Source organism: Cricetulus griseus, chromosome 2 (assembly GCF_003668045.3).
Source record: "Cricetulus griseus strain 17A/GY chromosome 2, alternate assembly CriGri-PICRH-1.0, whole genome shotgun sequence".
Classification (NCBI taxonomy): domain Eukaryota; kingdom Metazoa; phylum Chordata; class Mammalia; order Rodentia; family Cricetidae; genus Cricetulus; species Cricetulus griseus.
This window is the reverse complement of record NC_048595.1, coordinates 46,634,985-46,648,032: the sequence shown is the minus strand read 5'-3', so window position 1 is coordinate 46,648,032 and position 13,048 is coordinate 46,634,985. Positions and strand designations below refer to the sequence as shown.

Genomic DNA, 13,048 nt, shown 5'->3' with positions numbered 1-13,048 from the left:
TTAAGACAGGATGCCTATTTTTCATATAAATTATTCTGAAACTTGCATAATGATTAATAACTCACTGTCCTTACACTTGGAAACAAGATATGTAGGGGACTTACAGGAAGTTTTGAGCACAGGAGTGGAAGTTACAGCTAGGACTCTGTTCCATCTTTGCTGTGTTTAGACTGTGCTTCTTACATTCCTTAAGCCTGAATCTTGCTTCTCCCTCCCCCTTTTAAATGGGGTGCTAAAACCTACTTTATACCACTGCTTGAGGATTGAGATAATGTTTGTCAAATGATTGAGCTTATGATTTGGCACATAGTAAAAAGGCGGGGGGGATCTTCTGAATATTGTGAGAGTTGCCTGAAGAATTCTAATCCATTGGTATGCGCCCTGGTTTCTTCATTTTACTTACTGATTCTCTTACAGAATGAAATTAAAGTGATTGGCATGTCTGTTAATGCAACCCTTAACAACTCGAGCCTATAAGAAGAGCGTTCTTTTTCAATGTTAAATGACATACTTATATAAGTAAGCAGTGCTTTTGCATACTGAAGTCTTGGTTTGGCAGTAACCTAAATGTGGGAAATGTCTACAGAACACCCATATTTCTAGCTTTTGCAGTCTCTTTGAGGGTAACCCTATTGAATCTAGTAACATCACCCCAAACCAGGCTAAGTGTTGATTAGGATATATCAGTTCCTTTGAGTTACTTGTATTGCCTTTGATAAAAATTCTATATATGCTCTTAATACATTTTACTTCTGTAATCCCTGAGTTATTGTAGATCAACTGCATAAGACCAAGATAATACTCAAATATTAGAATGTTTTCAAGGTAGTGCTGATAGTACATGATTATTTTTACTCGGTGGTCCAGTGTTGCTTAACAGCAGACTCACATTCTGATAAACTCAAGAATCATGGAACATACCTCTACAAGCCTAGCACATACCTAGACTATATGGTATAGCCCTTTACATTCCTGGCACATAAAGTGTAGCCACTATACAGCCTGTCATGGACCTAAAAAATCACTCTGCAATATGTGACTTCAGATTTTCAGGGACCAGAGAGACTCTGAAAACATTAGAAAACAAAAATTGTTGTTTTTTTTTTTCCCTCCATAAAAGAAAAGATCATTCTTACTTAATAGAGCTTTTTTTTCTTTATAGCTTGAGTTTCCTGTTTAGAAGATTATAGCAAAACTTTTTAAGTTACAAATATTCTACCCCCATTTTGCAGTATAAACTGATCATATAGGAGTGAGCCTTGGCAAACAGTAGTTCCTTGCAAGAGACTTTTGGGAGTGGGGATGAGTAAAGATAATAATGTTTTGAAGCAAAAGCATTTACTGTGTCTGTCTTTTTCCTGGTCCTTTTTAATTTACATCCAGCCTCAAATAAACAGTGTACATATACTAAAGTAACATTGGTAAGATGCACTTTATTTAAAAGGTTTTACCATACATCTGGAAATGTTCTTTGTAGGAGGCTCAGCAACATCAGAGGACCATGAGTTTGATCCATCAGCTGACATGCTGGTTCATGATTTTGATGATGAGCGAACATTAGAAGAAGAAGAAATGATGGAAGGAGAGACAAACTTCAGTTCTGAAATAGAGGATCTTGCAAGGGTAAGTGAAGCAGTGTAGCATGTGGAGTGGGGGACACCGAAGACTTTGGTACTCTGTTTATGCTGGAAAATTTAAATACCCATAGGTGAATTAAAAACCATAGGTGGGCTATTTTAAAATTTCAAATTGAGGCTAAAAGAATTATTGTGTAAAATAATGGAATTCAGTAGTAGTTCTTGGTAAAAACATCATAGATCTGTCAGAAATGGACACTGAAAGGATCCTGAATTTTCTCTTGTGGCCCCCATACCACCTCCAATTACTGCATCTTTTATTTACTCTCTTCAAAGCCTAAATGTCTCAAATGTCATTGTTTTCCTCTCTCTGATTAAAGTTTTAGATTGTGCCTGCCTCTTGCTATCAGGGTTCACCTTTGACCTTTCTACACTCATTGTTCCTTCTTATTCTTAGGAACTTTTCTCTTTCATATTCAGCACAGCTTACCATTCTCTCTCCACTCTGCTTTTCCCTGTACTCTTGTTTTCCTTTCAGTGTCCCTGTTCGTTCTTCTTTACCTAAAGTTTAAGTGTTTATACTTCTTGGTTATTGGACCTATTCTTCTGTCCTTGTCTCTATTAGGTAAATGCTCAGAATATACATACTATAAAGGTCAACCGAATCAGAATATGCTTTAGACTTCATAAATACAACAAATCTCCCAAGGGCAGGCCCCCAGTCTACATTTTAACTAAGCAAGCTTGAGCCACCTGAATACCAAATCTGAAAACTGCCAAGCTGTGTAATCTAATCTATTTCATGGTCTCTGCTCCGTGTTTCTTAGGTTGTATTTTTGGCTTAACTTGACTTTTTCCTAAAATATTTTGGCAGCTATCTCTAAAATTGTGAACACTCAAAAACAACACTTACTATTCTCTCCTTACCTGTTCCTTCTCTAGCTGTAACAATATCACTTTTAAAATAAATGCTTGTATTTATTTACACTGAAGCTAGGGAGAGTGTTTCTTTCTTTACCAACATTGAGTTTCTAAATATACCTGTCATTGCTCTCCCCTGAAATATCTCTAACCAGTTCTTGCTCCATATCTACCCCAGTAGGTATTTTTCCTATCCTAGACTGTTATGACCACTTCCTAATTGGTTTCCCCATTTTTGTTTTACTATATTTCTTCCAATAGATTTTCATGCAGTATCTATAATGGCCTTTCTAATTACAAACCCTTTTATTTCAACCTCATGTAACTTCTACAGAAAATCTAAATTACTTAATCTTACTGCAAGACCAACTGTTTGATAGGACCTTTTCCATTTACCACAAAAACCCTGTTACACTGTACCTTACTAACTGCTTTTGTTCTTGGGTTAGCTAGTTTGTTCCTGCTTTGAGGTATGTTTGGCAATCTGGGATTTGTTGCTGCCCTCTCTGGATTTGGCATTGTCATTCATATATGCTAATTAGTTTTAAAAAATAAACAAAATTCCATATCTTCTTCAGATGTTTTAGTTTTGTTTTCCCACCACAGTTCATATACTTTTGTGTGCATATATACTTAATACATATAGCCTTCATTGATTTTATAAGGGGATCTAGTATTCTCTAATAAAACTTGAGTGTATGACCTAATTTGCTCCTTTGATAAAAGAAATGTAAAACACAGTTTCTTTATAGATAGAGAAAATGAATGACAATATTATTCTTCTATAATAATTATCTATGTTTCAGAATTTAGGTGAGGCTTTGAAAGGAGTCCTGATACCATTTAGTTAAATCTTGCCAGGTCCTGTTGGGGATCCTTTAGTTACTAAAACTAGCATTATCCACTATGCCTAAGCAAATTTTTTAAACTTTGACCAGAGAACTGAATTTATTTTGATGTTATTACTGTGTATTGGTTTTCACAGAGCCTTTCAAAACAAGCTCATGCTGTACTAGGTAGGGGTCAGAAACAGTCTTTAAAAGTAAGAAGCTAGACAGTCATAGCTTACTTTTTTCTGTAGGAAATGGTAATTGAAATTTATAGAGGTTAGAGAAAGAAAGAAAAGAAGAATGTATCTAATCCTGTATGTTTTCATCTCAAGCAGTCTTATACTCTCTCAGAATCTTCCCTGACTTTCCACATAGAGCAAAGTCTTAGGTTTAACTATCCTCATATCTACAACTTTTATAAACTGAAACTAAGTGGTATGATTAGATTTCCTGTAGTTATAAACTTCATAGGTATGAACCAAACCAATTTTTCTTTAATAAATAAACCAGTTTATTTGATTACTCATCTGCTTTTTGGGGCTCGAGACAGTGGTGAATGAAGTTCAGGGGGTGGTGCTTTACATTTGGACCTTTCATTGTATGAAATCTGTTTTGTTCGTTTTTTTATGTAATTGTGGGGGAACTTCACAGTTCATAAAGTAGCAATACATTTAACAAATGTATTTCATTCTCACCTCTATTTGAGTTCTTTCAGATCAAAATCAACTGAATTACTTCAAAGATACTCAAATATTAGAATGCTTTAAAAGTAGTTTTAATTTCATTCAACTTGAATTCTAAACTTTTCATTGATTACTGTTGATACAGGCTTTAATGTATGCAGCTAAAGCTGCATGTATCATGCCAGTAATAAAAGGTATTAAAGAAGTCTTTTTTTTTTTTTTTTTTAATTTGCATTGGTGTGAGGATGTCAGATCCCCTGGAACTGTGCTTATAGTTGTGAGTGCATGTGGGCCTGAGAATTGAACTTTGAACCTGGGTCCTCTGGAAAAACTGCCAGAGCTCTTAACCACTAAGCTATCTTTCCAGACCCCATATAAATCTTACATTTAAATATTTTAATACAATTAGATGAATTGATTAGAATTTACTGTGATACTAATAAGAATGTTAAAATTATGCACACAATTCATGAAATTTTGTGTTTGCTGTAAATTACCTGTATCAAAATTTAACCCTTTTCCAGTGCTGTTAAAATTCAAGAGACATGGGCACAATTGTAGCACTACATTCAGAAGAAAGATGAGAATCAACTGCATCTATGTATTTAAATACATTGTAAAAGAAAAAGACTTACTAATAACATCTGTTCTTAATACATATTAAAGCACTGGACACATTCCCAGTGAAGCACCAAAACCTAGGGCTAGGGATTGAGTGGCTAATGAGAGTGCCCACACTAACCTTGAGTGCATATTTTCACCTTGTGGTAAAAGCTATCTCCCAATTTCTCAATTTGTCACTTCTCTGAATTCTCTTACTAGAAAAAAAGTACATAAGATTGAGATTTTCTTGCAGTGTGCTTGAATAAAAATGAGACCATCACTACTCCTAGGTATGGTTGAAGAGAAGGTTTTTATTGTCGATACGGAGAGAATAGCGAGAGGCGTCTGGAAGAGTCCAGACTGAACATGAGCATGGCCAGCAGAATAGCCCTGTCCATAAGAGAAGTGAGAAAGGAAATGAAGAGAAAAGGGCAAGAGGGGAGGAAGACCAAGAGAGTATTTGGCTGAAATGGCTGGGTTATCTGGGAATCAGAAGCTGGGGCAAGGGAAATCGAAGCTCAGGGACTTGAAGAGGTTTAAGGTAAGGTAGGGGGTGTGAAGTGCTGAAAGGAGCCAGGACTCTGTGCCAGGTACTTGAGATGTTGAGAGAACTTGAGGCCTGCTGCACTTAGTATTCTAATAGGTACCACAGTTAGCTCTTTGCCCTGAGTTTCTTTGGGACTTGATAGTAAGTACAGGCTGAGTTATAAATATTAAAGAAACCCCACATGAAAATTATGAAAGAAATTTACTGGTTTTATATCTTTGTAGTTTGTCTTCTAGTCAAGTACTAGCCCCAAGTGATTAGTTACCTTAGGAACTGTCTTTAGTCTTGATGTGGTCCATTAGGACTTATCTCCTCTCTTCATAGTCTTGCATTGCTAAGTCTATTTTGGTACAGTAGATATGTGAAGAGTAATATGCCCATCCACCAGATGCCCTGCTGTGAAAGTTTGCATTTGTGCCACATGCATGAGAGAACAGTCATCTCTTCTGCAACCAGGAAGCTGATGCTACTCTGACCTTGCAGTACTATAGTGTGTCAGTGTTTCATGGCTTTATCTTCCTGTCTTGACTTTAATCCAGAGACAATGGTTTTCCTTTTCTTTTTTTTTTTTTTTTATGTTTGGGTATTTTGCCTGCGTGCATGTCTTTATACCATGTATGTGCCTGTGTCTGTGGAGGGAGGTCAGAAAAGGGTGTCAGGTTCTGTGGAGCTGCAGTTATAGACAGTTGTGAGCCTCTATGTGAGTATTGGGAACCAAATCCTGGTCCTCTGCAAAAACAGAAGTGTTCTTAACCACTGAGCTCTTGGTGTTTGTCTTTTAATAGCTTGTTCTTCTAAACTTTAGCCAGTGTCCTGTTAGCTTACACAGATAGGACTGCCCCACTTTTTACTATAGCATTTATAAACTTTACTTCCTAAAGTACATCTGTTTTTATTCAGCCTGTGTCTGTCTTTATCCCTCAGAATCTTATCTACTCAGCCCTTGTCTCATACTGCATCAGCATGATGAACATTTAACCTGACACCAGCTTTCAAGGAGGAAAGTATATGTGCATATATAACTAAGTAAGCAAGCCAGTGAGTTAGGTAACCTGGGTTCTTAATTCAACCTCACTTTTCCATAAGCATATAACTTGATTATCATTGTTAAACTTCTATCCTTACAAAGATAATAATGTAAAGCACAATGTCTGGCACATGAGAAACTACTAAATAAATCTTAGATGTATCATTCCTGTGGTTCTCAGAGAAAGCTGATGCACAACTGTGCACATGTACTATATGCTCCATAGCTTCTGCTCTCTGTCCTCCTATTCCTATATCCTTACTCCTAGATGGAGGATAAAACACACCTACTTCAGCATGGTGTTTAAATGTAATCGAATGAAATCCCTTAATACCTGGTAGAATGTGGACTTTGATAACGAAACTAGTAAAATGTTCTTTAGACTAGGAGATTTTAGACCCTTGTTCACTTATGTTCTACTGGCCAAGTTTTAATCATCCTTTGGTCTTTTTTCTGAGGGAAATACAGAATATTCACTTTGCAAATCACTACTGTTGATAGCATCAGAATCCTGGGGATACAAAGACAACTGCATTTGGAACTAAAGCAATCAGTGAAGAATTCAGTGTTATTGTATACAACATGTGATTAAGGGCAGGAAAATAGGCAGGAGTTGGGGCTCAAGTGATACCTTAATTTCTGCTTTTTAATATGATTGGGCTTCCTTTTTCAAATCAACTTTTCATCACCTTGTTCCTGTGTTGTGTGAAACATTCAAATGCATTTTTGTTTAGCCAATTTTGATAAAATACTACAAACAGAGAAGCTGAATGTTCTTAATCCATGTCTGCCTGGTACTAATTAAGAGGTATCCCTGTTGAAGATCAATGAGATTGTAGATAGTACTTTGAGCATTCTCAGCTTGGTTCTTGTGAGATAAGGGGATCAAAGCATTACCTAGTGGGCAGATATTCCTGTTCCTTGTTAGCTTGGACCCAAAGACCTAGCAAAGTCTGTAAACTTCTCAGTCTCTCCAAAGATTTCATCAGCTTGGGGGATGGCACAGTGTTCAGACCTTAGTTTGTATCCCTAGCACCCATGTAAAAAACCAGGTAACCCAGGCATCATGGTATTGGGAGTGCTAAGAAAGGATGATCCTTGGGGTTTCCCAGACACTCAATTCAAGGAGGTTCCTTAATACTTGGTAGAGTGTATACTTCTGATAATGTAATATTCTCTAAAATGGGTGACAGATAGACCCTAGTACAATAATGTCCTGATAGAGTAGGACCACCCAAAGTCCTCTGGCGTCTGAATGCTGCATATACCATACCCACTCTTACCCTGTCCCCATGCACAGATGATATCTGCCAATCTGTTGTTAGAAGTGACACACATGCAAACATAGAAAAAATGTCAAAGTTGTATACTTTGACCCAAGATTTAGTGTCTTTAGTGGTTTTTTTTTTTTTTTTTTTCCATTTGTGCTGTGAGACAAATGCTCTGAAGGACTAGGAGGGAGCTCGGTCATGTGTTCAGCTTTTAGCTGAGAGACTAGAGGAATTCAATAAATCCCATCAGGGATAGAGTGCTGGAAGATGTAGACTGTTCTCTCAGAGAGGGTCTGCTGCTAAGACTACTGTAGTCACTAATAAAATTGGCTTCCAGGTGTCATACACTTTTAACTCAGGCACCCATGAACTAGGGCAAAAAGACTAGGAGTTGGAAACTAGTTTAGGCTACAGAGTTCCCCTGGCCAGTGTAGATGTAATAAAACCCTGCCCCTAAAAGACTTAAACAATGTAATATTAGTAGGAATTTATCTATTCTGCTTGCATTTATGCTTTCCTGTTTATCATGTTTGAAACATGGACTCAGCTCTGTACCGCACCCCACCCTGGCCTTGCATTCCCTGTTGTAGTCCAGTTTGGCCTAGAGTTTGAAATCTTCCTGCCTCAGTCTCCCTGATCCTGGGATTACAGACCTACATACACCACTGTACCTGGTTATTTATCTGAACTTTTTATTGTCATGTTCCCTGTACATTTTTATCAACTACAATATGACAACTTGGTACTTGTGTTTGGTAAACCAGGGCTGTAAACATTTCTATTATTTCAGACATCATTTTTCTTTTTTCCCCCTTCAGGTAGTGCTAGATTCTAAACCCAATCATATTTTTCATGTGTTTCAGACTGTTGTACCTTTTCAGTCATTCTGAAAATACAGCTTGCTTTGAAAAAATATTAACTTAGTTTGCATACTAATGAACAACCAAGAGTAGTTCTGATGAGGAGCAAAATTGACCACAAAAAGTAACTAAGGATCAGACCTGGATAAAAACTAGTCATTTAAGAAATTTAAGTAACAGAAATTAAGTTTAAAAACAACAACAACAACAAAAAAGACCCCAGAAAACCCAATACATCTGTGATTAATCTGCTACTGATCTTTCTATAACCCATATCCTTTTGAAATTATATGGGGGAGGGGTATAGTTTTCACTTATTATGGAAAGCATGCCTGCTGTTATCAGAAGGGTCTGATTTTTTATCTGTTTATTTATTTATTGGTTTTTTTGAGGCAAGATTTCTCTGTGTTGCTTTTGGCTGTCCTGGTCACTTTGTAGACCACTCTGGCTTAAATTTCACAGAGGTTCACCTGCTTCTGCTTCCGGTGTGGGATTAAAGGCATTCGCCAACCACACCAGCCTGATTTTTTTCCCCCCTGCTTAACATTAGTTGACTTTAATGGCTTTTTCTGTGTGCTAGTTCTATCACTGGTTCTTCTGGTAGACTCTGTTTGTAAGGTATTAAGGAAGCCACTTTGACAGTCTCTGCCCTTTCTTAGACAGGACTGGAGGTGTTTGAGAAATAGTATTTTATGAAGTGACTTGTACTTCTTACCTTGTTACAGGAGGAAAAACAATCCATGATTTAACCACTGTTTTTCTGAGTGAAATTCCTTTCTAACCTTTTGTATGCTGAGCTTCTTGTTATATTAGTGAAAGATTTTAAAAACAATGTCCAAGCTTTATCTTCTCCCACTGGAAAGGTTGATTTTACTGGTATTTTACCCTGCACCTTTGAGATTGTCTTACACTCACGTAAAGAGCCTTACTTGGAAATTCTTTAAAATGCAGATTAGGAGCTTGGCAGTGGTGGCACTTGCCTTTAATCCCAGCACTCAGGAGGCAGAGCAGGTGGACCTGAGTTTGAGAAGAGCCAGGACTACACAGAGAAACCCTGTCTTTAAAACAAAACAAATACAGATTAGAGACCCCTCATCTAAGACATTAGTTAGGTCAGAGATTCTGAGATAAGACCAGCATCCTGTTCTTCAAGCTGACTTTAATGCTCTTTAAATAAGACAGATCAACAGTCAAGCCCCCAAAAGGGTTTGTTTGATTGATGTTGTAGAGTGGACCAAGTATTGTGGTCTAAACAGAAAATGATTTCAAAATAGAGTATGATCATTTAAATGAACGCTGTTAAATTGTCACTTAACACTCACTTTCACTTTGAGTAGCATCCATTGTCCTGAAAAATGAACTAAAAATGAATTCTTAACCTGATAAGAATGATAGTTGCAAACTCCATGTTAGTGTTTCTTTCAGTTTGACTCTTTAATGGCCCTTACTAATTAACTTCAGTTGCCGAATCCACTTTATTTGGGATGCCTACTGGGTTAAAGGAAAATTACGTGAGCTGGAATTAGGTCCAGGGATCAAAGTCTTTCAAACAACATGTGCTCTGTGTCTGTATTGCTTCCTTAATAAGAAAATAGAAGTAGCAGACATTACCTTCTGATACTGTTAGATCTGTGGAGATTGTATGCTTCTGACTGCTTTCATTCTTAGAGAAAGTGAAATCAAAGCACCTGGCTCAGATATTTGACCACTACGAGATGCTGTGGGGAGGCTGTTTGTCACTATATGCAAAAATGTCTCTTTCTCTATCCTTTTCTTACTGGTCTTTGTTCTGTTCTTTTTAAGTACTGACTCTTAGTCTTTAATTTCAGTGTCCTTGTTATAGCTCAGATTTCTATGGGCCAATTTTTTAGATACATCAAGTATGGTTTTGGTTATACTTTAAAAATAACACAGGATGGCTGCCAATTAAGTATCTCATCTGGCATGGTGATGCCTTGCTGGATACAAGCCATTGCTTGTCCAACTATAGAGTCTATAGATTATTGGACCCTTCAGAACTAAACTCTCTTCCAATATAGGCTTACATGTTGATTTATAGTGTGCAGTACAAGTATCAAATGTTATTTGCTTCCTGTGAGGAAGTTACAGATTATTACTAGATTTTTTTCTTTTTTTAAAAAACTTGTCTGTGTGCATGTGCATACATGTGTGTGTGTGTGTTGGGGTGTGTGTGCATGGGTACATGTAGGTGCCCAAGAAGGTTACATTCCTCTGGAACTAGAGTTACAGGTAGTTGTGAGCTACCCAGTTTAGGTGCTGAGAACTGAACCCAGGTCCTCTACATGAGCACTAAGTGACTTATATAGCACCCCCACACACACTGTACATAGATTGAGTGAATGGAGATAAACTTTGTGTTACCAACTTACTTTATACATTCCAATGTATATATCCCCTCTGTAGAAATATGTTTGGTATCTGAACTAAACTTCTGTTTATCAGTATGGTACATAATGATGGGAAACTAAAAAAATTGTCATAAAGAGCACCATTTCTCTAGGTTTTGAATTGACACTTGTTTTTCTTTAGAATGTGTGTGTATAATATGTTCAGATAAATTGGGCTAAACTTTGACTTTTTTATAATCAGGATTTTATTGTTTCTGATGCTTGATATTATTTGATTAGTGATTGCCTTTTGCAGAAAATGGGTTTTATTTTCCCAAATAAAGCTACTTCTTCATTTTATTCATAGTGGATATGTCTTTTGGAGAGATCAATGAAGGTCCTGACTGAAACCCTAAGATACACTAATAAAATGATTAACTTATAGAGTCAGATGATGAAAATCTGACTATATTGTAATGTAACTTGTTTAATTTTTTTTAAGGAAAATTTTAATGTATGTGCTCATGTTTCCTCATCTGTGTTATGGGATTAACGTAATAGTTTTGTAGACAATCAATGCTGACATGCTTTTATATGTAAATTGAACATTACTTTAGAAAAATATAGGTAGCTTTCTAATCTAGTATCATTTTGTTTGTAGTTGTTGTTCCTGCAGTGTACTTTGAGTAGGGAATTCAATCTCCCTTTCTGGATTTATTGAATTAGATGACATGCTGTTTTCTAATTACTCTCTTTGCCCCCAAATTATTTAGGGTACTGTTGTTAATCATCCATATGTAAGGGCTAACTAACTGTGGTGTGTAGACTGAATTATTGTAAAAATTGTAATTGATTTCAAAGTATTGACAAATCTATGGACCAATTGAAATTGGTCAGTTTATAGGAGTAAAAAATTGGGTTTTCTTTCTCCTTTTCATAATTTGAAAATACTGAACATATTAGGTATAAACACATACATGGTATAAAGAAAAAAATCTGTCAGTTTAGTACTGTACAGATTTGTAAATTGTAACATGGAAATAGGAAATCACTGATTTCAGAAATTGACTTTTTTGTGTACTTAGGAAGGCGACATGCCAATCCACGAGCTTCTCAGCCTCTATGGTTATGACAGCACTCGGTTACCTGAAGAAGATGAGGAGGAAGAGGAAGAGGAGGAAGAAGGTGAAGATGATGAAGATGCTGATAATGATGACAACAGTGGCTGTAGTGGGGAAAATAAAGTAAGTTAGTGCTGATTCAGTGTTTTTATCCTATTTGTGGAATATTTATGTTCCAGAATTCCTGTTGTCTTTGTGAAACCACAGATAGTACTAAGCTCTAAATATAGTTTGTACAGTAAGATTAAATTTCAGAAAAAAAACTACACAAATGTGTGATATAAAAATTGAAAATCTGTTGTAATTCATTCCAGTGTGTTAAATTTGTACTGTCGTTCCAGATTTCTTTCTGCTTTTTCTATATAGTACCAACTTAAAAAAGAAAGAAAGAAAGAAAGAAAAAACTGCTGTTACCTTTAAATTAAATAGGCTGCCTGGCAGTTCTCTATTCATTTTTAAAAATAATTTTAGATAAGAGTTTCACACTGCTTCCTAATATTAATACCCGGTGTCACATAGCATTACCAAAACTAGCACTGCTAAGTGCACTTAGCTAAACTGTAAACAGCTGGGACTTCAGCTCTAAGGTTTTACCCTCGTTCCAAGAGGTCCTTAGGAAATCACATTGCATTTGGCAGGTTTATTATGATCTTACAGTTACCTCTAAAACACAATTTGAATACTGGCTTGCAACAGCATTCTTCATATACATTTTCTTATTCTATAGGAAGAGAACATAAAGGATTCATCAGGCCAGGAGGATGAAACACAGTCTTCCAATGATGATCCCTCACAGTCTGTTACTTCCCAAGATGCTCAGGAAATAATTCGCCCACGTCGTTGTAAATATTTTGATACAAGTATGTGTATTACATTGTCTTAGTTAGAATGTAACTTTCACTCTTCTGTAATACCTGAAATTCTAATGTGCTTTTATTGATGCTTGAATTCACTTATTATGGAATTGCTTTCAAAGGTAAATAGATTTTGTTAGGGGTTACTAGAGTATCAAAATGAAGGTTCTGTTCTCAGTGCATATATCACAACATTTACGCTTCACCTGAATGTGGGTGTGTTCTTTTATTTTGTGTAGTCTTGAAGTTTTTGTTTTCTACTTTTCTTTGTTTGATTCTGAATCTTCTTTATGTATACTCAAGTGTCACTCAGCAACCGGGATATATTCTGAGAAATAATGTTGTCAGGTTTCTTGGTTGTGTGACTAATGTGGACACAGGACCTCAAGATGATATAATCTTGGCA

The 13,048-nt window shown here is 36.4% G+C and overlaps 1 protein-coding gene across 15 annotated transcripts in view; it reads left to right on the top strand.

Moving 5' to 3' along the window:
* Mier1 (MIER1 transcriptional regulator) overlaps nucleotides 1-13,048 on the top strand; it is a 65,168-nt gene that overhangs the window by 15,884 nt on the left and 36,236 nt on the right. For 14 of the 15 annotated variants that reach the window (XM_027402312.2, XM_027402323.2, XM_027402315.2 and 11 more), the window contains 3 exons: nucleotides 1,478-1,623; nucleotides 11,753-11,911; nucleotides 12,516-12,648. In XM_027402312.2, coding sequence (XP_027258113.1) covers nucleotides 1,478-1,623; nucleotides 11,753-11,911; nucleotides 12,516-12,648 — 438 coding nt within the window. Of the gene's footprint in view, nucleotides 1-406; nucleotides 520-1,477; nucleotides 1,624-11,752; nucleotides 11,912-12,515; nucleotides 12,649-13,048 lie in introns of those variants that run through there. The other variant, XM_027402321.2, reaches the window with a different exon arrangement.